This window comes from Erythrolamprus reginae, chromosome 2 (assembly GCF_031021105.1).
Source record: "Erythrolamprus reginae isolate rEryReg1 chromosome 2, rEryReg1.hap1, whole genome shotgun sequence".
Taxonomy (NCBI): domain Eukaryota; kingdom Metazoa; phylum Chordata; class Lepidosauria; order Squamata; family Dipsadidae; genus Erythrolamprus; species Erythrolamprus reginae.
Window position 1 is genome coordinate 37228027 of NC_091951.1, and position 25599 is coordinate 37253625.

Sequence of the window (25599 nt, forward strand, 5' to 3'; positions counted from 1 at the left end):
AAATAAAATAAAATAAAAAATAAAAAACAAAAAAACAAAATAAATCAAATTAAATTAAATTAAATTAATAAACAAACACACAAACAAACAAACAAATGTTGGGGTCGATTGTGGACTACCTGTAACACAATTCCTTAAAAGTCACAAATTTTCACACTACCAGATACTTTCTGATTTGGGCCTACCATCCCCAGCACAGTCACCACATCTCAACACCAGTATCGGGTTGCTACCACTACAGATAAGGACGGCGCACCAGTAGTGAAAATCGCCGCAGCGAGATTTTGTTTTTGCACATGCACAGAAAGCAAAATCTCACGAGGGGACGCATGCCTGAGAGAGATTTCGGCGATTGTTTTGCTTCTGCTCATCCGCAGAAGCAAAAACTTAACAAAATGTCACATGCGCAGAAGCAAAATCTCAGAAGGGGACATGCGCGTGACATTTTGGTGACTTCTTGCTTCTGCGCATGTGCAGAACAAAAAAAAAAATCAACGAAATCTCTTTTGGGCGTGAGTCCCCTCATGAGATCTTGCTCCTTGCGCATGCGCAGAAGCAAAATCTCACTGAGACGCAGCGCCCGCAGAACCGAAACAAAATCGCACTGGTAGAAGCGGAATCGGGAACCCGCCCCTGTTCAACACCCTCACCTGTTTATTCTGCTTGGAAATCTTCAGCGCAGAGAAAGCGACAGAACAGGCGGCGGGTGCAATTTCCATGTCAGCGTAGCTGATCCACTGCCGCACCAAAGCTCTCGTTTCGGGATTGTGCCCTCTCATAGCATCTGGAGACAGCAGGTAAGACACAGCTGTAGGGCCGGATACGTAGACGCCCGCTCTGGTTTCCAGAGCTGGGAGTTTGGGCAGAGAGAAAAACCGATTCTTGAATTCAGCGTTGGGAGGCAGTTCGACCACCGTGAGCTGCTGCTGGCCATAACGGGCTGCGACCAACACACGGGCGTTCTGGAAATTATCCGGATGGGGGCAGATGTAGAGGGTAGGCATGATGGCAAGACAGAGAGACCTGGGAATGAAGAACAAGAAGGAAGGTGAAGACAAAACAGCCTGTAACACAACGCATCTCCAGAACCGCCTGCTACCGCACGAATCCAAGCGGCCGATAAGGTCCCACAGAGTTGGCCTTCTCCGGGTCCCGTTGACTAAACAATGTCATCTGGCGGGCCCCAGGGGAAGAGCCTTCTTTGTGGTGGCCCCGGCGATCTGGAATCAACTCCCCCCGGAAATTAGAACTGCTCCCACCCTCCTTGTCTTCCGTAAACTACTTAAGACCCACCTATACCACCAGGCATGGGGGATTTGAGACACCCCAGGCTTATTATAATTTATGTTTGGTATGTATGTGCTGTTTGGTTTTTAATTATGATAGGGTTTTTAGTTTTTTTTTTTAATATTAGATTTGTGCCAGTATAATATTGTTTTTATCGTTGTTGTGAGCCGCCCCGAGTCTTCGGAGAGGGGCGGCATACAAATCTAATAAATTATTATTATTATTATCTCTACAACAATGGTTCAGTAATAAACCTTGAACACCCCAAGGAAAAAATGGCATTTCTAGTTGCCCTGGGAAGCAAATAAAAGGGAGGGAGGGAGGGAGAGAGGGAAGGAAAGAAGGAAGGAAAGAAGGAAGGAAGGAAGGAAGGAAAGAAGGAAAGAAAGAAGGAAAGAAGGAAAGAAGGAAAGAAAGAAAGAAAGAAGAAAGAAAGAAAGAAAGAAAGAAAGAAAGAAAGAAAGAAAGAAAGAAAGAAAGAAAGAAAGAAAGAAAGCTCAACTATCATGCAGCACAGAGTGGTCTCTATGGAATGGCCTACAACTATGTTTATCAACCTTGGCAACTTTAGGAGATGCAAAAATCAATCTCCCGGAATTCCCCAGCCAGCTTGTTAAAGTTGCCAAAGTTGAGAAACACAGTTCTGTCCCATTCTTCTTCGCCTTACCCATGGAACGTCAGAAGGAAGACAAAAAAGAAATATTAAGAGTTGGTTGAACTTTCTCTCTCTCTCATCTCTCTGTCTTGTCTCTCTCTCTTTTCTCTCTCTCTCTCTCTCTCTCATCTCTGTCTGTCTGTCTGTCTGTCTGTCTCTCTCTCTCTCCTTTTGGCAGATGCTTTAATCAAAGAATGAGAAAGTGGAAGGGACAATTTAAATTCAAAGCTGCTCATTCATACATATAACAGGTTCTACCAGTAACAGTAAACTCTGACGCAGAACTCGAGCTGAATTAACAAGATTCCTTCAAAGCAAAGAGGCCCAGCTTTCCCTCCAAGAGTTGCCCTGAAATATTTTAAAACTTATTAAGATAAACGAACTTATTAAATTCAAAGGTTAAAAAGGGTGTTATCTGCTCTTCCTGATAGGTAGTCCTCCAACTTATGCCCACAATGGGTACCAGAATTTCTGTGGCTAAGCAAGACGGTCGTAAATGGAGTCGAGCCTGATTTTACGGCCACCGTTGTTAACCGAATCACTCTCAGCTGTTACGCAAAGCCAGGTTTTCCCATTGGCCAGTTGGGAAGGTCGTAAATGGCAATCGGATGACATAGCCATCCTCGTAAAAACATGCCGGTTGCCAAATTTTTGTCACGTGACCGTGGGGATTGTACGACCATCATCAGTATGAGGGCCAGTTGTTAAAATCTCTTCTCTCAGTGTGGCTGTAAATTTGAATGGTCATTAAATCGGCCTCATTATTATTAGTTAGTCATTAAATGAATGGTTAAGTTGAGGACTACCTGTGATTCCATTTAAATGTATATTTAAGTTTATATTCAGGTAATTAAATGTAGCATTTATTTTTATCCAGCTTAATTTTGGAGGTACACCATGCAATTCAAATACAGTCCAAGCTTTGAAGGGAAGAGAGGGAAGTAAAATGAACAAACCCATCATATACAGCACTGTTTCCCAACCTTGGCAACTTGAAGATACATTTGGACTTCAACTCCCAGAATTCTGGGAGTTGAAGTCCAAATATCTTCAAGTTGCCAAGGTTGGGAAACATTGATATACAGTATATCATTTCCCCCTCTCATATCTGATCTGTTACTCCTATCTATATTATTCATTACTAGCTTAGCAAAAGCCTTGCTACTTCAAAATAAAAGAATCCATTTTTCAGTTTGCAATAGTTTCCTTCTACAAATACCTGAGAATTATTTTGCTCAAGGCAGAAAAACAGAAGAAATGTTGGAATTTTTACAAAATAGAAAAATCAAAACGTCACACTCAAACTAACCTGTTAACACCAGACGTCTAAACACAGGACTCACTTGCTATATAATGGAGCAATGACAGCTAAAGAATTTCCTAATTTCAGAATGCGCTTGACTCATTCTGACCTTGCTAGTTCTAGCAATTCGTTTAGCTGATGCAAGCCACTGCAAACTTTCAATGTTTCATCAGGTTCTTCTTGGATGGGCACAGCTATCAATGACCCAGATCAGATTATTACTGATTTATTTCCTTCTATCTATCTATCTATCTATCTATCTATCTATCTATCTATCTATCTATCTATCTATCTAACTATCTATTTGTTTGTTTATTATTTAGATTTGTATGCCGCCCCTCTTCGCAGACTCTATACAGACTCATAAATTCAAAGTCATGCATTGTACAATTTATTTGGTTTTAAGGTAAATGTAAAGCGCACATACATACATGCTAGTCGTTCCTGACTCTACGGGGTGGTACTCATCTCCGTTTCTAAGCTGAAGAGCCAGTTCCATGATTCAATGGTCATGTGGCCAGCAAGACTAAATGCCACACCGAACGCTGTTACCTTCCCACCAAAGGTGGTCCATATTTTTCTACTTGCATTTTTATGTGCTTTCAAACTGCTAGGTTGGCAGAAGCTGGGAGAAATAAGGAGAACTTACTCTGTTAGGCAGTGCTAGGGTTCAAACCACCAAACCACCGATCTTTCTCATCGACGAGCTCGGTGTCTTAACCACTGAGCCACTGCATCACTTTTTATTTGGCTTTAATGAATATAAAACTCCTTCATAACTCCTTGTCAGTTATTCAGTCATTCGGGCCAGAATATCTCCGAGACCGCCTTCTGCCGCACGAATCCCAGCGACCGGTTAGGTCCCACAGAGTTGGCCTTCTCCGGGTCCCGTCGACTAAACAATGTCGTCTGGCAGGACCCAGGGGAAGAGCCTTCTCTGTGGTGGCCCCGACCCTTTGGAACCAGCTCCCCCCGGAGATTAGAACTGCCCCCACCCTCCTTGCCTTTCTTAAACTTCTTAAAACCCACTTCTGCCGCCAGGCATGGGGGAACTGAGACATCTCCCCGGGGCCTATACAGTTTATGCATGGTATGTTTGTGTGTATGTTTCTTTTTAATAAGGGGCTTTTAGTGACTTTTAATTATTAGATTTGTTATATATTGTACTATTACTGTTGTGAGCCGCCCCGAGTCTAGGGAGAGGGGCGGCATACAAATCTAATTAATAATAATAATAATAATAATAATAATAATAATAATAATATTCATTGGATTCACATTTATTTATTTTTTTGACAGAGGCTCAACTTCTGGGTCTCCTGCTTGACTAAAAGACCTCCAAAGTTCCTTCCAACTTTGTTATTATTATTATTTTTTGAAGCATCAACCCTGTGGGATAAGGTTGAGAGAGAAAGATGGCTCATAGGACAGCTAGGACCTTGGCTTATGCAACCCTTAACAAACACTGCAACTTCTTTTAAAGCACTGTACCACAATATCTGCTATTATTACATCAGATTTGCAAAATTGACATCTTGAAAGTCTAATAATCGCCCTTAGTAATGCCTTACTTTCTTTCCTATAAAGAAGCCTTGACAACTTTAAAGAATTTAAACTTTTAAGATGTGTGAAGAGCATGCTGGCTGGGAAATTTCTGGGAGTTGTATCTTAAAATTGCCAAATTTGAAAAAAGCATTGGTGCAAATAAAACTGGCGTATATACAAAGGCATTAAATCCTAGGCGATACGCAGCTAGTCCTCTTTAAAGTTGCCTCTAGGTGAGATGGGGCATATAACTTTACTAAAGAAAGAAATAATTTCACCTCCTTGTAAGAACACCCAGCTCCCCACAAATCCAGCTGATTTGGAACCCAGAACAAGAATCCTATCAGAATCCAGATTGTTGTGGGCAACATGCTGACTCTGTAAGCCGCTTAGAGAGGGCTGGAAAAGCACTATGGTATATAAGTGCTCTATTGCTACAAGTTTTTGGGGTGCAACTAAGGGTAGGGAATGAGATGCCCCAAATTAAAGATTGGAGGCAAGGATCTTCAACAAGAGCAGATTGTTGCAGACCATATTGGCAGAGTTTAAATTCTTTAAGGATTTCTTTTAAATTCTTTTAAGAACAGAAGGACTGTCCTTGGGGAACCACAGAACTTTTAAAGCAACCTATAAGAATCCTACGGGGACCCAGATTGTTGTGGTCAGTATGTGTTACTAGGGTTTTTAATTATATTTTAATCTATTTTTAAAATTGTGTTTCTTTGCTGGAAGCCGCCCAGAGTCCTTCGGGAGTTGGGCATAGAAGTAAGACCAATCAATCAATCAATCCATAAATAAATATGCTGACTCTGTAAGTCCCTTAGAGAGGCTGTAAAAGCACTACAGAAGCGGTATTGTAAGAGGTGTGCATAAGTGCACTGGTGTGCCTTCCGTCCCCTGTCCAATTGTCCCTCCTATATCTCCTATATCTTTTCTTCCATTCATATATCTTTTCCTCTATTCTCCATTGACGTATTTTATTCTTCTATCTTTTCTTCTATCCTTTCTTTGAATACCCTATGAGACTAGACTTTTCAATCCTGGGCCTAGAAAGCCTAGAACTAAGACACCTTAAACAAGATCTAAGTATTGCCCACAAGATCATATGCTGCAACGTCCTGCCTGTCAGCGACTACTTCAGCTTCAACCACAACAACACAAGAGCACACAACAGATTTAAACTTAATATTAACCACTCCAAACTTGACTGTAAAAAATATGACTTCAGTAACCGAGTTGTTGAAGCGTGGAACTCATTACCTGACTCTGTAGTGTCATCCCCAAACCCCCAACACTTTACCCTTAGATTATCCACGGTTGACCTATCCAGATTCCTAAGAGATCAGTAAGGGGCGAGTACAAGTGCACTAGAGTGCCTTCCGTCCCCTGTCCTATTGCTCTCCTATATCTCCTATACAGTACCTTTCTTCTATTCCTATATCTCTTCTTCTATTCTTTCATTGATATGTTCTATTACTATATCTTCTTTTCTATTCTTTCTTAGATATATTTTACTATGAGTATCTCCTCTATAACCTTCATCATGTATTTTACTATACAAATTTAATAAATACTATACTATACAAATTTAATAAATAAATAAATATATATACCCACTAAAACCCTCATTGTGTATTGGAGTAACTAACTAACTAAATATATATATGGGATGCCCCAAATCGAAAACTGGGAGTGGGGGGGGATCTTCAACAAGCAGCATATCAAATATTGGCATAGTTTAAATTCTTTAAGCTAACGAAAAAAGAAACTTTCGGAAATGTTCCTCCTGCTTCCCCCCCCCCCCATAAATGATCTTGGCGCACCCCAGTTTGAAGATTCCTGGGTTTTTTAAGGGACAGGAAAAACTGCACCCCGTAAGGATTAAGGGGATTGGGGACTCACCCGGGCAAAGGGGAAGCGAGTCTCCACCGTCCTACCTGCCACTCCAGCCGGCTGCAGCAGCCGCCGCCTCCTCTGCTTGAAGCTACTGCTGGCTGCTTCTCCCCACGTGCTGCTTTCACATTCGCGAAGGACCCCTCCGACGGGCATCCGAGGCGGAGCCTGGTGCGGAACTGACAAATCCCCAGGAGTTTATTTATTTATTTATTTATTTATTTATTTATTTGTCAAACATATACAAGAGAGCAGGCAATGGGATAAACATAAAGCATGTGATTAAGGAGCGAACAGTCCAAAGCAGGGGTAGGCAAAGTTGGCTCTTCTATGACTTGTGGACTTCAACTCCCAGAATTCCTGAGCCAATCATGCTAGGTCAGGAATTCTGGGAGTTGAAGTCCACATGTCATAGAAGAGCCAGCTTTGCCTATCCCTGGTCCAACTTATTTAGAATAGAATAGAATAGAATTTTTATTGGCCAAGTGTGATTGGACACACAAGAAATTTGTCTTGGTGCATATGCTCTCAACGTACATAAAATAAAAATTTTATTCATTCATTCATTCATTCATTCATTTAATTTGTCAAAGATGTATAGATAGTAGTTTGTATAAACATGACATAACTAAAAAGTAACAATAAAAGAGGACAATAAGGACAGTAGGACAGGGACAGTAGGCACAGTGGTGCGCTTATGCACGCCCCTTACAGACCTCTTAGAAAAGGGGAGAGGTTGACTCTAGACAATCTAAGGTTAAAGTTTTGGAAGTTTGAGGAAGAATCAGGTAGTGCATTCCAGGCATTGATCACTCTATTGCTGAAGTCGTATTTTCTGTAGTCAAGTTTAGAGCGGTTTACATTGAGTTTGAATCTATTACGTGCTTGTGTAATGCTGCAGTTGAAGGTGAAGTAGTCATTGACAGTCATTTAAAACGCAAGTCATTAACTTGACTCCTTGGTTGTTTTTACAAGGTAGTGGGTATTGGTATAAATATAAACATTAGCAAGGTAGGTACAGGTAAATTTGGACAATAGGAGAGTAGGAGAGAAGGGACGGTAGACACAATGGTGCACTTATGCACGCCCCTTACAGACCTCTTAGGAATGGGATGTGGTCGACAGTAGACAGTCTTAAGGTTAAAGTTTTTGGGGTTTGGGGAAGAAACCACAGAATCGGATAGTGTTAGCCTAATTAATGACATTACGCCCAAGCCAAATAATCGTAATTTTCTCTTATTTATTCAAGTCTGGAAAGATTTAAGAAGTCAAAAGAATTGATAAGAGCAATAAAAGATTCCAAGAATAAGTTTGTGATTAAATACTAAAGGTATTTTTTTTAATTGCAGATATTTGGGGTGGGGGAGAGAGTTTATGTCCACTTATGACTGTATGACTGTAACTTGTTGCTTTGTATGCTTACAATTTATATTGTTTCCTAGTATGATGATTGCTTATTTGTACCCTATGACAATCATTAAGTGTTGTACCTTATGATTCTTGACTAATGTATCTTTTCTTTTATGTACTCTGGGAGCATATACACCAAGACAAATCCCTTGTGTGTCCATTGACATTTGGCTACTAAAGAATTCTAATAGGTAGGATATTTTTAACATAGTTAAAAAGTCAGGACAGTATTCCACATACTACACAATCTGTTAAAAAGATCCTACTTCTTTCTTTCTTTCTTATTCACCCACCTTTTTAAAAATCACATCTTTCCACCAGCATTCAAGGAATTGCTATTGATTGTATTAGGATTTTTGTTAAATGTTGGTTTTATGCACATCATGTTCCGACTAAAAATGTTTTATATTTTTTGGGTTGCAGAGTCATGTGCTCTTGATGGGTGGCTATATAAACTGAAACAATAAATGCATAAATAAATAAATTCTTCCTGCACAAAGTTACCATCAACACATTTCAGCACCTCCAACCACAGCAGTTAGCCAAGTTTACACAGGCATTTGATTAGGCAAACTTCAAAAGGTGCCTCTCGGATGATCATAGAGAGCATCAAAAGCCGCTTCGATCCCGGTAGAACGTCTCGCACTTGAATTTCCGGCAAGCCGAGAAACTCGATAGAACTTCCGGCGAGATTAGGTTGCGTGGTGTTTTTCTTCGCTTGAGGTTCATTCAGACTTAAATTACAGCACAGAGTTGCGATTGCAATGGGCAACCCCACAGTTGCGGGTCCATACATTGGACACCAGAAGATACAACTGCTTACAGCTGAGTTTTGGCCACCGAGTTTAACCCTCCCGTCTATGACCGAGGACATTTCCTGCAACGGAGCGCCTCCCCGTGGTTGGAATACAGTATTGCAATTCTTGAATCGAGGATATTGAACAGGCTACAGTTGATCTGCAGGTGCAACTCCCACCATCCTGAAGCTGATGGTGTCGAGCGGTTCTGGACTACAGTTCCTATTATGTTATTGTGTTACATTACAACTCTCATTCTCAGGAGAAACAACAATCCTGGGAGGAGAGTTGAGCTAAGAAAAAGTGACTGACCCAATCCCAATCCAGCTGGCTTGAATGTCTGAGAGGTCTAAAATTCAATCTCATAGAAATATAGAAACAGAAGATTGATGGCAGAAAAAGACCTCATGGTCCATCTAGTCTGCCCTTATACCATTTCCTGTATTTTATCTTAGGATGGATATATGTTTATCCCAGGCATGTTTAAATTCAGTTACTGTGGATACCAATCACGTCTGCTGGAAGTTTGTTCCAAGCATCTACTACACTTTCAGTAAAGGTTTCTCACGTTGCTTCTGATCTTTTCCCCAACTAACCTCAGATTGTGCCCTCTTGTTCTTGTGTTCAATTTCCTATTAAAAACACTTCCCTCCCGAGCCATATTTAACCTTTTAACGTATTTAAATATTTTGATCGGCCCCCTTTCCCTTCTGTCCTCCAGACTATACAGATTGAGTTCATTAAGTCTTTCCTGATAAGTTTTATGCTTATACCTTCCACCATTTTTGTAGCTCATCTTTGGACCCGTTCAATTTTATCAATATCTTTTTATAGATGAGGTCTCCAGAATGGAACATAGTATTCCAAATATCTCCTAGTTTTTAGTTAGCTACAACAAACTGGCTCTCAAAATGGCAATCGTTAAGTGTTGTACCTCATGGTTCTTGACAAATGTATATTTTATGTACACTGAGAGCATATTTATTTATTTATTAGATATGCACCAAAGACAAATTCCCTTGTGTGTCCAATCGCACTTGGCCAATAAATAATTCTATTCAATATTTAATATAAAACTCCTTCAGGTAGCAGGAATCTTCAGAGTGCAAAAAGGGAAATGTTTTAACCCAGTGGGTTTTTTTTAACCTCCACAATATTAAGTTCTGCAGACATCAAATCCCAGAATTCCCCCAGCCAGCCTGCTACCCTCTGCCAGAGAAAATGGAGCTTGAGAGAGCCGTGTACAGCCCTCCCAAGTTCCGTTTTCACTGGCAGGGGCACTGCGGGTCAGTTCTTCATTGTTTCCATGGTGACCCCGTGGGCCAGATCTAAGCACCCCCCAGGCCAGATCCGGCCCCCAGGTCTTGAGTTTGACACCCCTGCTTTCGAGACAGATTACTTTGACAATTCAGCCCCATCATATAACTGTCACTTATTTTATCTTATTTGCAAGGGTTACATGAGGAGAAAGCTTTTTAAGTCAATGTTTACTCCTGATGGTTGCCTGAAGAAGGCCTTGCAGTTATCTTGACAAGATTTCAGAAGTGGTTTGCCTTGGCTTCTTCCTTGCTAGAGCCAAGAGGGAGGGACTGGCCCAAGGACACCTCTGCTGGCATTGCCTCATGCAGGACTAGAAGTCACCCTCTCCTAAACCTTGACCTTAACCACTCGCACCAAACTGGCTTTTGTAAAGCTGCATTGTCCTTCCCTGTCCCCACATATCAACCAGGATTCTGCTAAACAACTTTCTTTCTTTCTTTCTTTTTTATTTTTTTATTATTTATTTATTCCAATACACAATAATGCACAATGAAGGTAATAGGGGATATAGTGGAGAAGAAATACGAGATATAGGCGAGACTATAGGACAGGGGACGGAAGGCATTGTAGTGCGCTTATGCACGCCCCTTACTGACCTCTTAGGAATCTGGAGAGGTCAACTGTGGATAGTCTAAGGGTAAAATGTTGGGGGTTAGGGGATATTACGGAGTCCAGTAATGAGTTCCACGCTTCAACAACCCGATTACTAAAGTCATATTTTTACAGTCAGGTTTGGAGCTGTTAATGTTCAGCTTGAATCTCTGTTCTGTGCTCTTGTGTTGTTGTGGTTGAAGCTGAAGTAGTCTTTGACAGGCAGGACATTGCAACATATGATCTTGTGGCCAACACTTAGATCATGTTTAAGGCATCGTAGTTCTAAGCTTTCAAGACCCAGGATTGTAAGTCTAGTTTCGTAGGGTATTCTGTTTCGAGTAGAGGAATGAAGGGCTCTTCTTGTGAAGTATCTTTGAACATTTTCAAGGGTGTTAATACCTGAGATGCGATATGGGTTCCAAACAGATGAGCTGTATTCGAGGATGGGTCTGGCGAAAGTTTTGTAAACTATGGTAAGAAGTGTGAGATTTCCAGAGCAGAAGCTACGTAGGATTAGATTAACAATTCTTGAGGCCTTCTTAGCAATGTTGTTGCAGTGGGCTTTGGCAACAACTTCCCAAGCACTTGTCAAACTAATTACTGTGCTGCCTTTCCCTCTGCAAATAAAATTCTTCCTATAATGTAATCCTGAATTTTTTTAATTCGGTATTTCAAATATTAAGTATAAAAAAGAAATTTATTACTTAATAATACATGTATTGGTTGCGGCAAGAATTGCATTTGTGCAGAAATGGAAAGAAAAGGAAATACCAAAGGATGCAGAAGTTTTTTAAAAAAATTATGGAATGTGCAGAATTAGATATGATGACAAAACGCTTGAATAATCAAGTAGAAACAGAATTTTACAAAATATGGGACAAAGTATACGAATGGTGGAACTTTAAAAATAGCAGTAAAAGTTAAAGTAACAAGAATGTACAGTACAACTCTTTGAACTTATTATTCTGAAATTTTATAAGATAGAGTGAAATAGTTTAAAAATAACATAAATGCAGAATTTCTGTTCTTTTTTCCTTTTTTTCGCTTATATGATAAGTTAGATGTGTTATTCACTATATTTTATTTTTTTGAATAAGTATTTTATAGATAAAGAAATTGAATTAACATAAGAATGTAGAGTTAAATTTAACAAGTATCTAATATATGTGTGTGTTATTTCTATATTGATCTGACCACAGTTAGGTTTTTGTTTTTTGTAGTAGTTAGACTTCTAAGATAAGCAGAGCAATAGCAGCTCCTTGAGTGTTTAATGTTGTATGTCTTTGTTTGTCTTTTTAAAAAAACAATTAAAAATATATTAAAAAAGAAAGAAAATTCTTCCTATAAACCAGCAACAATTTGGTCTTTGTGTGCCCATGTTAAAAGAAATTATACCCTTCTCATTTTGCAAACTGCACACTTTTTAAAACATTTCCCCAATCATATCCTCCAGTTTTCAGCATTCTCACATTTGTGACTACAATTCCCCCCCCCCCTTGGACACTAATTTTCATAGTAATTGTTTTAATTTCTTAGATATATCACTATTATTCCCATAGCAATATCAAAATATTGTTATGGTTGTAAGCTGCCTAGAGTTATCTTAAGGCAGTGCTTCTCAATCATTTTTTATTATGCCCACCCTAGAAAGAAGTACAACATTTTGCTTGCCCCCAACTCTCCACCGATGAATGTCTCACATCCTGGCCTGCCCGACCTGTCACCCCCAAATTGCATCCCACCAAGAGATGTGAATTCTCCCTGACACTGTAGATACCTCCATCATGTTATGGTAGGGTTTCTCCTAAAGTCTACCACCATTTCTACAGTCTTGTGTGTTCACTTCCAGATTGTTCCAGTCGCACCACGAGGCTAGTTGTTCAACCTCCTGTCTGTTTCATCGTTGTCTCGAATGTGGTATCGTCTGCAAACTTCAGTAGCTTAACAGATGGATTGTTTGAGATGCAGTCATTGGTGTATAGAAAGAAGTGGAGAGAGCACACAGCCTTGGAGGGGGGGGGGCTGTGCTAATTGCACAGGTATCTAATGTGATTTTGCCTAGCTTCACCTGCTACTTCCTGTTAGGAAATTTGTGGTCCATTTATAAGTGTGTTCAGGTACCGCTTACTGATTTAGTTTAGTTAGAAGAATTATGGTACAGTATTGAATACTGAGCTAAAGTCTACAATGAGGACTCAAAATGTTTTCAGCCTTAGTCATTCCCACTGCAAATGTTTTCAGCTTTAGTCATTCCTTGCTAATGTTAAAAGTAATGATGTAATATGGGCGTAAAAGCAACAAAGCTAGTGTTACCCAATATGCCCATTTTATTCTATTTAAGATAGGGACTCTAATCTAGAGAATACAGATAATCCTTGATTTATAACCATTCACTTAGTGACCATTTGAAATTACGACACTGGAAAGTGACCTATGACCATTTTTCACACAACCGTTGCATCATCACTGTGTCATGTGATCAAAATTGAGAAGATTGGCAACTGGCATGTATTTATGACGGTTGGTAGTGTCTTAGGGGTCGTGTGATCTCCTTTTACGACCTTCTGCCAAGCAAAGTCAATGAGGAAGCCAGATTCACTTAACAACCGTGTGACTAACTGAACTGCAGTGAGGGAAGTGTTTTTAATAGGAAAGTGAACACAAGAACAAGGGGACACAATCTGAAGTTAGTTGGGGGAAAGATCAAAAGCAACATGAGAAAATATTATTTTACTGAAAGAGTAGTAGATCCTTGGAACAAACTTCCAGCAGATGTGGTTGGTAAATCCATAGTAAGTGAATTTAAACATGCCAGGGATAAACATATATCCATCCTAAGATAAAATACAGAAAATAGTATAAGGGCAGACTAAATGGACCATGAGGTCTTTTTCTGCCGTCAGTCTTCTATATTTCTAATTGTGGCAAAAAAGGTTGTAAAATAGGGCAAAAACTCACTTGTCTTGGAAGTTTTGGGTTCCATTGTGGTTGTAAGTCAACTGCTGTTGCCCTCCCACTTAAGAGAAAGGGGTTTTTTTTCAAAAAAATAACATGGTAGCACATAACCAATTCCATCTTTACTTTCAGCAGAATGTTGGCATGGATGTCAAGATAAGGGGGTGTTTATGCAAATGTTTTGGGAGTGTCCGGTAGTGCAGAACTTTTGGAAAGAAGTGCAAGACACTAATAGGATGTTAAATATACGATGGACAATTACAAAGGAAATGGCGGTATTAGTCAAAAGGAACGAGATGGGAGAATTTAGAGAAATAAAAGCAGCGATAGAAAGCACTCAGGCGGTAATAGTCCTAAGATGGAAGGCTGCGACAAAATGGACAATACAAAATTGGTATCAGTACATGGTGGATCATATTGTTCGAGATTATGGGTAAGAGGATGAATTTGGCCAATGAAACTGATCTGCGGGAATTGATGGGACAAGGTCAGAGGACATGTGGTTAGTAGAATTCGAGACCAAGGTATAAAGAATAAATTAGAATTACTCTATAATATGTAAAGAGATATATTGCTCTTGAGTTAAAATGGTATATAGAAAATATGTCCCCATTTTGGTGGAGGGGTATGAATGTTGTTTGGTGGTGGGCACTTTAAGCACTGAGCCCATTGTTATGTGTTGTGTGAATATTTTACTGATATATTGTTGTGGTGGTTAGCTCTGGCCCAGCTCCTGCCCCAAGGAATGTGGAGGTGGATGTGGGGGAGACATCCACATGCCACAGGCCTGTTTTGCTCCCGATGGAATCTGCCGACGAAGCCTCCTCTGACCAAGGAAGCGTGAGTGACGGGGAAGAGGAAAGTTTGGCAGACAGCCCAGGAGATCAATCATCTGTATCATCCCTGGACTCTGAACAAGAATTAATGACCCATCCACGCATGCGTAGAGTGATGCATAGGAGACAACAACTGAAGAATTATTACAAGAGAAAATGAGGCCACCTGTGGTTGGGTGGGGCTGCTGTAATTAGTGCTACAGATAAAAGTGTAGCCTGGTGTTTTAGCCTCATGGCAGTTTATCTGATTCATTGTTTCGTCAAGATCGTGGTTTTTGTGCTGTTTTAAGATTGTGTGTGGACTCTCTGGACTTTAGAATTGGACTCAATTTCCCAGTTATTGGGTGAGCAATTGGATTGCATTTAACCTGTGCCTTGTGTGTACCAGAAAATCCCTTTGACATTTAAAAAGGGAGCTGTTTCTGTTTTTCTGTTTATAAAAACTTTTGGGTTTTCCCTTTTATCGTGTGGTGTGTGTCTTCCTGGACTAATTACCCTGTAATTATGGGCAGTTGAAACACGCCGGCAGAACATATTGTTATTATAAAAATCAATTAAAAATTAAATAAAAAACCAATTCTATCTTTTAAATCAAACTTTTAATTGTCCACTTTCTGTTTAACGTATCATTATGCTTCCAAAAAGGCTTCCTAAAAAACGTGCATATGCCATAAAATGTCAGAACAACAATACAAAAGGCAACAACAGTGAAATGTTAAAAAAAAAAAAATCCTCAAAAACAGTAGGACTTAACCTGCAACTTTTTTCTAACGGCCAGAGAAAATAAGCAACATTTCATATTGCAACAAAGAAAGCTTGGATTGACCCTGAATGGTACGTATTATAGTGCGTGTACAACAAAAATAAAATGGACACACTCTCCACACTTGAGAAGTTTGCAGGTCTCCTTTCTAACCTGCTGAAATTCCAAAGAAAGAATCACTCATAAATAGGAAACCCTTATAAATAGGAAATACACCAACATGGAAAAAAAATGAAAACCACTGTGCTGCATCAGAAGGAAATTAAAGACATTAGAAAGGGCTGATAATACATGAACAAAGCCATGTTTTGGGGCACTTTGCAGGGCAAAACGAGCTACAGAAATATATTTTCATAGTTGAGTATCGATCCTTGAGCAAAACTGGAGTTTCCTGCTACCTAACAGTGCCATTCACTGAATGCTGAAGAGAGCAAGGAATAGGATGTATAATGGAAGGGTTTTATTACTGCTTTTAAATGGGAAAGCTGGGCGACTTAAGATTTCTTCTTCAATTTAGTGCTCACCAACCTTCCCCTCCAGCAGTCCTAGGAGATGGAAGAGGTTGGTGCGAATATCTTTTAAACATTATGGATGGATGCTGCATTCAGAAGGAATGAGCATTAGCCAAGTGGGATTATCATCTGTATCCAAGGAAGATACTGCGGACGGCCATATTTACAACGCTAACTTTGCTGGTACTTCCCAGAGAAAGAGACAACGTTGACCTGCCACCATTCTTCTTCAGGGAAAGGTCAAGTCACACGGGGAGAATAAAAAAATAAAAAATAAATTTAAAAATTCATCACTGCTTCTGCTGGAGGGCTTCCTTGCGAGCCGCATCTTGTAAGAGCTGGGTGTCCACCTCGTCGGCCGGAAGCTGGACGTAGCGGACAACAGAGCCACGAATGAAGCAATTCTTGACCGACAACTGAAAGAGAAATGGAGAAGAGCATTGGAGGGCAATGTAATAGCACTTAGCATTAGCATTTAGACTTATATGCCACTTCATAACCCTGTCCAATTGTCTCTCCTTATCTCATTTATCTTTTCTTCTTTTCAAATTTGTTCACCTATACTTTTATATCTTTTCTTCTATTCGTTTCTTTAGTTATATTACTAAATATCTATTCTCTTCAATGTGTATTATGTATTGGACTAAATAAATAAATAAATAAATAAAATAAATTTATAGCAAGCGATTCCCAAGAGGTCCGTCAAGGGCATGCATAAGTGCACCACCGTGCCTTCCGTCCCGTCCTAATGGTTTTTTTTTACTAGTACAGTGGTACCTCATCTTACGAACGCCTTTTCTAACAAACTTTTCAAGATACGAACCCGGTGTTTAAGATTTTTTTGCCTCTTCTTCCGAACTATTTTCACCTTACGAACCCAAGCAGCTGCTGCTGGGATGAAGGGGTTTCTTTTTTCCCCCTTTTTTGAAGAAAGAAAAGGGAGGGGCGGCTTGGAGGAGGAAAGATTTTGCAGAGAACAGCTTGCTTGCAGAGGCACTGAAACGGTGTCTTTTGAAGAAAGAAAAGGGAGGGGCGGCTTGGAGGAGGAAAGATTTTGCAGAGAACAGCTTGCTTGCAGAGGCACTGAAACGGTGTCTTAGGAAGAAAGGCAAGGGGGGCGCCCCTCCCTTTTTTGAAGAAAGAAAAGGGAGGGGCGCCCCCCTTGCCTTTCTTCCTTCCCACTCACCCTTTAGCCTAGCCTTGCTTCTTCCACCCGCCCCCTTTAGCTGCTCCTCCCTGCCCTCTGTTCGCCTCCCTTCTAAAGTTTGGGATTTTCCTGAAGGATTTGCAGTATTATTTGCTTTTAAATTGATTCCTATGGGAAACATTGTTTCATCTTACGAACTTTTCACCTTACGAACCTCCTCCTGGAACCAATTACCGTATTTTTCGCTCCATAAGACGCAGTTTTTTCCCTCCCAAAGTAGGAAGAAAAATCAGCCCCGTCTTATGGAGCGAAGATGCAGGCAGGGAGGGGGGGGGAGGCTGCGAACTCGGAAGCGCCATCCCGCCGGCTGGCTGGCTAGCTGCTGCCTGGCCCCCTCCCTCCCGGAGGAGGGTCTCCCTCCGCACCACCAGCGGCGCTCCCCCCGCCAGCCAGCCAGCCAAGCCCCGCGCCCGCCAGAACCGGCTCCTCGCTCTCCCCCCGCTGCCCGCCGCATTTGCAGGAGGTGGGGAGGGGTCGGGCGGCCCGCCAAGGCCAGGAGGGACGCCGCTGCCCCCCCCTTCCCTCTCTCCGCCCGCCGCTGCGCCTCCTTGACGCCGAGAGGAAATGCCGGCAAAGGTTTTTCTCAGCGGAGGTCTTCAATGTCAGGGGCGCACGGGCGGTTGCGCGCGCTCCCTATCTCCCTGCTAGCCCACTCGGAATATTCAAAATAAGAAAAGCCTTTGCCGGCAAAGGTTTTTCTTACTTTGAATATTCCGAGTGGGCTAGCAGGGAGATAGGGAGCGCGCGCAACTGCCCGAGCGCCCCCGACATTGAATATCACCTTCGCCGGCCCCGCCTCTCCTGCAACCCCCTTGCTGGGAGCTCGGGACGAAAGTGCTCTCGGCAAAGGTGAGGCGGGCAGGGCGTGCGCGCGTCACCGCTGAGAAGAACGGAGAGAGAACGAGAGTGAGTGAGAGCAACAGACAGCAAGATAGAGAGAAAGTGAGAAAGAGAGAGTGAGAGAAAGGGGGGGAGAGAAAGAGATAGCAAGAGAGAGAGAACAAGAGAAAGAAAGAGCGTGAGAAAGAAAAAAAGAGAGAAAGAGTGAGAGAGAGAGAAAGCAAGAGACAGAAAGAAAACAAGAGAGAGAAAGTGAGAAGAGAGAGAAAGAGGGGGAGAGAGAAAGAGAGAGGGGGAGAGAAAGGAAGAGAGGGAGAGGGAGAAAGAGAGAGGGAAAGGGGGGGAGAGAGAGAGGGAGAGGGGGGGAGAGATAGCAAGAGAGGGAGAGAGAGAAAGAGAGAGGGAAAGGGGGAGAGAGGGGGGAGAGAAAGAGAGAGGGAGGGAGAGAGAGGAGATAAAGGAAGAGGAGAGAGAGAAAGGAAGAGAAAGAAAGAAAGAGGGATAGAAAGAGAGAGAGAGTGAGAGATGCTCAGTGAGCCTTTCTTTGAAGTTGCCTTTCTTTCTTTCTCTCTTTCTTTCTCTCTCTTGCTCTCTTGCTCTTTCATTCTTTTTTCTTTCTCTTGCTTTCTTTCTTTCTCTTGCTTTCTCTCCTTCCTTCCCTCCTTCCATTTCTTTCATTCCCCCTCTCTATTTTTATTTCTCTTTCTTTCTCTTTCTTGCTTTCTTTCTTGCTTTTTCTTTCTCTCTTTTACCTTCCCTTCCTCTATTTCTTCTTTTCTTTCTCCTTCCTCCCTTCTTCCCTCCCTCCCTCCCTTCAGTCCTTCCTCTCTTACTCTCCCCTTTCATAAGTTTCCTTGCTTCCTTCCTCTGTTCCTGTCCCTTCCCCCTTTCTTTCCTTCCTTCCTTCCTTTCCTCCCTCCATTTCTTGCTTTCCTTTTCCTTCCTCCTTTCTTTCCTCCCTCCCTCCCTTCTTTCACTCCTTCCTCTCTTCCTCTCCCCTTTTTGGCTCAAAATATTTTTTTTCTATTTTCCTCCTCTAAAATCTAGGTGCGTCTTATCAGCAGGTGCGTCTTATAGAGCGAAAAATACGGTAAGTTCGTATGATGAGGTACCACTGTATCATGTATATGAATATTATTATATCTTTGTATACCACCAATACGTACTTAACAAAACAAACAAATAAATAAAATAAATATTGCTTTACACTTTGCCTCCTTAAGCGGTTTACAGAGAGTAAGCCTATTGCTCCCAACAATCTGGGTCCTCATTTTACCGACCTTGGAAGGATGGAAGGCTGAGTCAACCTTGAGCCTACTGAGATTCCATCTGCCCAATTGCTGGCAGCCGGTGATCAGCAGAAGTAGCTTGCAGCACTGCACTCTAATCACTGTGCCACCGAGGCTCTAAGCATGTAAGGATCGATGCTTCTAAAATCAGGCTATTCAAGGCAGCCAAGCACAGGTAATCCTCAACTTACAACCACAAATGCGCCCAAAATTCATGTGGCTAGGTGAGAAATTTGTAAAGTTGAGTTTTTGCCCCACTTTAGGACTTTTCTTGCGATATCCCCTTGCCTATGTACGTTTATGTATGGTATGTTTGTGTGTATGCTTTTTTATATAATGGGGTTTTTAGGCTTTTAATGTAAAATTGTTATTTTAGACTTTAATATTAGATTTGCTATTGTATATTGTTTTATCACTGCTGTGAGCTGCCCCGAGTGTCTACGAAGAGGGGCGGCATACAAATCTAATAAATAATAATAATAATAATAATAATAATAATAATAATAATAATAATAATATATCTGATTAGCGAATCACTACTGTTGTTAAACAAATAATACGGTTGTTAAGTGAATTTGGCTTCCCCCATTGACTTATGAAAGGGATCACATGACACAAACACACACACACATATGGAATACTGCAATTGTCAAAAATGTCAAGCATCTGAATGTAAATCACACGTCCTTGTGGAGGCTGTGTAAGTCACTTTTTTTCAGTGCCATTGTAACTTTGGTCTAAGTAGTGAACTGTTGCACATAGAAGACCTACCTGCTTAATTCCGATGGAATAAGAATTATTTTAGCCTGCTGCGTTTTGGAACAGTATGGGTTGTGAGTGCTTGCTTTTGCTTCCTGTGGTAAATTATTTTCCTAATTCTGTCAACAAACCATTAACGCTGCTATTCTCCTCAGGTCAATCCTGACCCAAAACAAAATTTGAGACCCTGTAAAAAAAATTTCCCTGCATATCTGAAACTTGAAATTACATGACTTGGGGTTCTTTCTAAGGGTGGTGGGTTTTTTGGGGGGCTGGGGTGGGTGTTTTAATTTTTGCTGGGCAAAAAAAGTTACACTTGTGATCCTCGGGTCATATATGACCCAGATTTTTTAAAAGGTTGGTTTTACCTAGTGGAATTGTCTTTTTGAATACTTTTTTCACTAGTATACTAATTTGAACATTTCTGAACACAATGAAATGAAAACTGAAGTGAAAAAATTAATGCTTATTTGTTTATTTTGCTCAGAAAAGCCCACCCCCCCTGATTTTGTGTAACTTTTTCACTTTATATATGGATTAGCCTGCCAAATCAGAATTTGTGGTCTATCTTGGGCATTGGCCTACTACTTTGAACATTTCTGAACATAATGAAATGAAAAATAAAATTTAAAAAATGGATTTTGCAGGCTAATCTATCTATAAATTTTTAAAATTGCACACAGCCGGGGGGGAATTTTCTGAGCCAAATAAACAAATAAGCATTAATTTTTTCATTTCAGTTTTCATTTCATTGTGTTCAGAAATGTTCAAATTAGTATACTAGTGGAAAAAGTATTCAAAAAGACAACTCCAATAGCTAAAAACAACCTTTTTTTAGGCCTAAGCAGAGGGTTGGACTAGAAGACCTCCAAGGTCCCTTCCAACTCTTGTTGTTGCTATATTCAAAAGTAATACATCCAGATTCACTCACTGTTTTTGTTCCATACAGCGTCAACCTTATGACCTCTCAAGTTTCTTCTTTCCACTACTTATTCAAAATGGACTGATTTATATATGCCTGCATATATTTATTTATTTATTTATTTATTTATTTATGTACATAGCATGTATATATTTGTGTTACGTATGAGTTTGGGTAGATACACACTTTCACTTGAAGAGCAGAATTTCATTTTTGATGTGGGCCATGTGCACACAGTAAAAAAGAAAAGACAATAAAGACAATCTTATATTATGTTATCTCTTAATACAGTGTTTCCCAACCTTGGCAACTTGAAGATATTTGGACTTCAACTTTCAGAATTCCCCAGCCAGCATTCGCTGGCTGGGGAATTCTGGGAGTTGAAGTCCAAATATCTTCAAGTTGCCAAGGTTGGGAAACACTGTCTTAATAGATATATGTTATAAGGCCTTCTTGGTTCAAATAAACATCGCTAAATCAAGTTTACTCTTAGGTTCTGGCAGATGAAAGAAACAAATCTGTTAAGAGTTTGGATGGGGAGAATCTCATCTCTGAATGACAATGAAGATTAACACTAATGATTAAGTCATATAGACAATTTAGAGATGTCATCTTAGCATTTATCCATTATTTTTCAAATCCTGCCTTGGTCTTTATAAGATGAGCACTTACCATATGAGGATATTTTTCTGGATCTGTCACACTAATGTCCGTGAGCTTAATATTCAGGTACTATGGAATTAGGGAATGAAAAAAGAGAGTTTAGGAAACAAGCTAGATAGTTTGTATAGCCCGAGGTTTATTTCCAGGTCATTCAAGGCTGCCTATCCAAAATCATTGCTAGCTTTTTTTCACCTCTACCTTCTGACAATCTCACATCAGTTTTCCACATCCAAGCTCATTGCTTGTGGCATTGTCCACAAAGTTGCTATCTCTGAGAGGTGCAAATTGCCCTTTCTTTTTAATGTGAGTGAAGAATATAAAAAAAAATAGTTTGCTGCCCTAAGCTACTGCAGAGACAGAACATAAAATGAAATTTGCTCAAGGATGACTGTACATATAGCAGAGGCGTAGAAATATTCCAGATATAAGAAAGTCAGTGATGCTTTCAACAGCACTGACCTACTTAGGCAAAATGCAGAACAAGTACATTCTTTTAAAAGGGTTGCAAAAAAGTTTTAATTCATACCTGATCAACAGAATGCAAGGTCCCACAGATGCTACCGAAAGGGGCAAAAAAAAGAAAAACTAATCAGAATTAAGGTGACAGCTTTTCCTTAAAAACACAATAGTATCTTGCAAATTAAATAGAGGGAATGAAAGCTAAAATGGGTAGGTTTACTAAAGGAGAAAGCAGCCAGAAACTAGAAGGCTAGGCTTATAAAGAAACCAGGATTCATTTGCAACCAAACAGCTGTGAATTAAAACATACCTCAAGTCATTCTTCAATTCCACTACTACGTCCTTCCCTACTAGGGATTTGAAGAAGGAATAGAAAAGCTGATGACAAAGGGGAAAAAATGAACATAAAGCTTTAAGAAGCATTTTGCAATCGAGTGCAAAGCATTTATACAGACGTACCTCTTTATCTCACACACAAAATTAGTATAACCTTCCACAACTCTTAAAGCCTAACAAATACTACAGCAGAGTTGAGCAGAAGCTATGTATGTGCCCAAATGTGCAAATCCTCGTTCAAATAAAGAACACATTCATAATTAGCATTCAGCTCATTGTGCATTTCAGCAATAGTGGTGGGGGTAGAGTTCTGGTTTAAATGTTGCAAGTAGATTGGGTGGCTGTGTTTTCATGATTTATTAATATATATATATATTAATATATAATTAATATTAAGAACATAAGAACATAAGAAGAGCCATGCTGAATCAGGCCAAGCCCCATCGAATCCAGCATTCTGTGTCACACAGTAGCCTACCAATTGTCCATGGTGATCTTGAGCAAAAAGAGAAGGCAAAACCCTCCCTTTCCCTTGACCCCCAACAAATAGTACTCAAGGGAATCCTGCCTGCCTCAACCAACATAGAGGCGGCACATGGACATCTGTTTCAATAACCACCAATACACTTGGCATCCATGAATCTGTCTAATCTTGCCTTGAAGCTATCAAGGCTGACAGCTGTCACAACCTCTTCTGGAAGTGAATTCCATAAAACAAGGACCCTCTGGGTGAAGAAATATTTCCCTTATGTTCACATTTACCATCATCAGGCTGAAGTAATTGGCTTCATACTGCTTTGAATATGGTTTGCTTGCAACTGCCATTTCTTCCTTATAAATAGTGATGGGGGTAGAGTTCTGGTTTAAACGTTGCAAGTAGATTGGGTGGCTGTGTTTTAATGATTTATTAATATATATATACATATATACATACATACATATATATAGAACTATATAATTTATATTAAGAACATAAGAAGAGCCATGCTGAATCAGGCCATATATATTAATATATATATTAATATGTAATTAATACACACACACACATATATACATACATTTTTAGTCGCTTGGTATAGCCAAATATGAGAGGGAGCATCCATAGAAACATAGAAGATTGACGGCAGAAAAATACCTCATGGTCCATCTAGTCTGCCCTTATACAATTTCATGTATTTTATCTTAGAATATTGCTCCCTTTTGCCTTTCAGCCTCACTCCAGGGGCCATCCAGACACCAAACTATATTTTCCAAACTTGCAAAGAATTGATAAAGAAATAAAGGAGACTAGTCTCCCTTTATTTCTTTATCAGTTCTTTGCAAGTTTTAATACATACATGTGTGTATACATACACATACACACACATATATACATACACATACATACATACATACATACATACATACATACATATAATCCTCATTCAGGATTTGGCCTTACTAGCCCCTATTGTGATCCCAGTTAACAATGCTTAACACAAGGTTAACGGGCTGCAAAAATCGGATTCACACGTGATTTCTAAGTGCAAAGACGGACTCGCCCAGGAATCTCCAAAATAAACGGTTAAAACGTCTCGTCCTTCCCCACCCCGACGGAACAAAGCTACTACTAACTACTACCCCACACAAAACCACCACTTCGCTTACCATATTGCACGCTGCAGAAGCAAAGATCCCGCGCGGGTCAACTCGCAGAAATTGGAGGGGGGGAAATAGAAAGAACTTCCCGGGTTGCGCATGCGTCGTGAGAACGTCTGTCTTACGGAAGGAGACCGATGTATGTACTTCAGGAGCAACCGGAAGCGAACCGGAAACAGGAAGCTCTTCTTAAAGGAGCCGCCACCATAATTTTTTTTGTTATTGGGCGTTCTGTGCAAAAGGAAGTGTTACCTCTATTACTTTTTTAAGAGTTGTCGGATTTGTTGTGCGTGCTGGGTGAAGAAAATGCCTGCAATTTGTCAACGTTTTCTCCCTTATTTTTATAAATAACTCTTATTTTTATTTACAAAAAACCCTGGAAAAAGTGCAAAAAGACGATCAACTCAAATGATTAAAAGCCTGGAGACTAAAACATATGAAAAACTGTTGCAGAATTTGGGTTGGCTAGTCTAGAGAAAAGAAATGTGTGTGGGGTGGGACGCATAGTAGTATTCCAGTATTTGAGGGGCTGCCATAAACAAGAGAGGGGAAAAACTTATTTTCCAAAGCACCACAAAGCCAGGCAAATAATGGATGGAAACTAATCAAAGAAAGAAGCAACCTGGAATTAAGGAGAAGCTTCCTAACAGTGAGAACAATTAACCCAGAGGTAGGCAATGTTGGCTCTTCCATGACGTGGACTTCAACTCACAGAATTCCTGAGCTAGCATGATTGGCTCAGGAATTCTGGGAGTTGAAGTCCACAAGTCATAGAAGCTAACTTTGCCGACCTCTGAATTAACCAGTGGAACAATTTGCCTTCAGAAATTGTGGGTGCTCCATCACTGGAGGTTCATAAGAAGAGCCTGGAGAGTCAATTATCTGAAATAGTACAGGAGCTCCTGCTTGAACAGGGGGCTGGACTAGAAGACCTCCAAAGTCCCTTCCAGCTCTTCCAATTCTGACTCTGAAACTTAAGGAAGGAAATATAGCTGATATTCCTTCCTCCTATTTTCTTCACAGCTGCCCACTTTCTGTGAAGTGGGTTGGGTTGAGAGTGACTGGCCTAAAGTCACCTAACAATCTCATGTCAAGATGGGACTAGACCTTATGGTTCCTGGTTTCTAACCCGGTGCCTTAAACACTACACCAAATTAATTCTCTAATATGGCAAAAAATTAGAAGTGGCCAGGAATGCTTGAGCAATATATATATATATATTGTTTTATCGTTTGTTGTGAGCCGCCCCGAGTCTTCGGAGAGGGGCGGCATACAAATCTAATAAATTATTATTATTATTATTATTATTATTATTATTATTATTATTATTATTATTATTATTGTTTTAGATGTAACTGAGTTGAAGAAACCAAGATTTTCCAGCAAAAGCAGAAGAAATTTCAGGATCGCTGAAATTAGCATTGAGGAGATGTGAAGTTGAATGAGGTTAAAAGAGCAGCCAAGTCTGTTTCCTTTTATTTTTGTACTGATTGGATAAGGATGTTTCATAACTCCATCTAACAGTATTTAGAGAAAATGATTATGGGTGACTCAAGCCAATGAGTCATCTTGTTGGTAGAGAAACTATCCTCAACTCCTTCCATCATTCATCAGGC

General features: G+C 40.3%; 3 protein-coding genes across 6 annotated transcripts in view; 1 reads left to right on the forward strand and 2 right to left on the reverse strand.

The window, feature by feature from the left end:
- VARS1 (valyl-tRNA synthetase 1) overlaps nt 1–6862 on the reverse strand; it is a 75825-nt gene extending 68963 nt beyond the window's left edge. Inside the window, exons 1-2 of one of the 2 annotated variants that reach the window (XM_070737806.1) lie at nt 6728–6862; nt 651–1023 (exon numbers count right to left, since the gene is read on the reverse strand). In XM_070737806.1, the coding sequence (XP_070593907.1) occupies nt 651–1004 (354 nt within the window). In that variant the 5' untranslated portion in view covers nt 1005–1023; nt 6728–6862. Of the gene's footprint in view, nt 1–650; nt 1024–6692 lie in introns of both variants that reach the window. The other variant, XM_070737807.1, reaches the window with a different exon arrangement.
- The window catches only part of LOC139160193 (TNF receptor-associated factor 1-like), a 635213-nt gene that overhangs the window by 436767 nt on the left and 172847 nt on the right, over nt 1–25599 (forward strand). The window lies entirely within an intron of this gene.
- Nucleotides 15176–24098, reverse strand: LSM2 (LSM2 homolog, U6 small nuclear RNA and mRNA degradation associated). Its single transcript, XM_070737823.1, has 5 exons — nt 23993–24098; nt 22320–22387; nt 22077–22107; nt 21560–21619; nt 15176–16286 (listed from the first exon to the last, which is right to left on the reverse strand). The coding sequence occupies exons 1-5, from the start codon at nt 23993–23995 to the stop codon at nt 16161–16163; spliced, it is 288 nt and encodes a 95-aa protein (XP_070593924.1). The 5' UTR covers nt 23996–24098; the 3' UTR covers nt 15176–16160.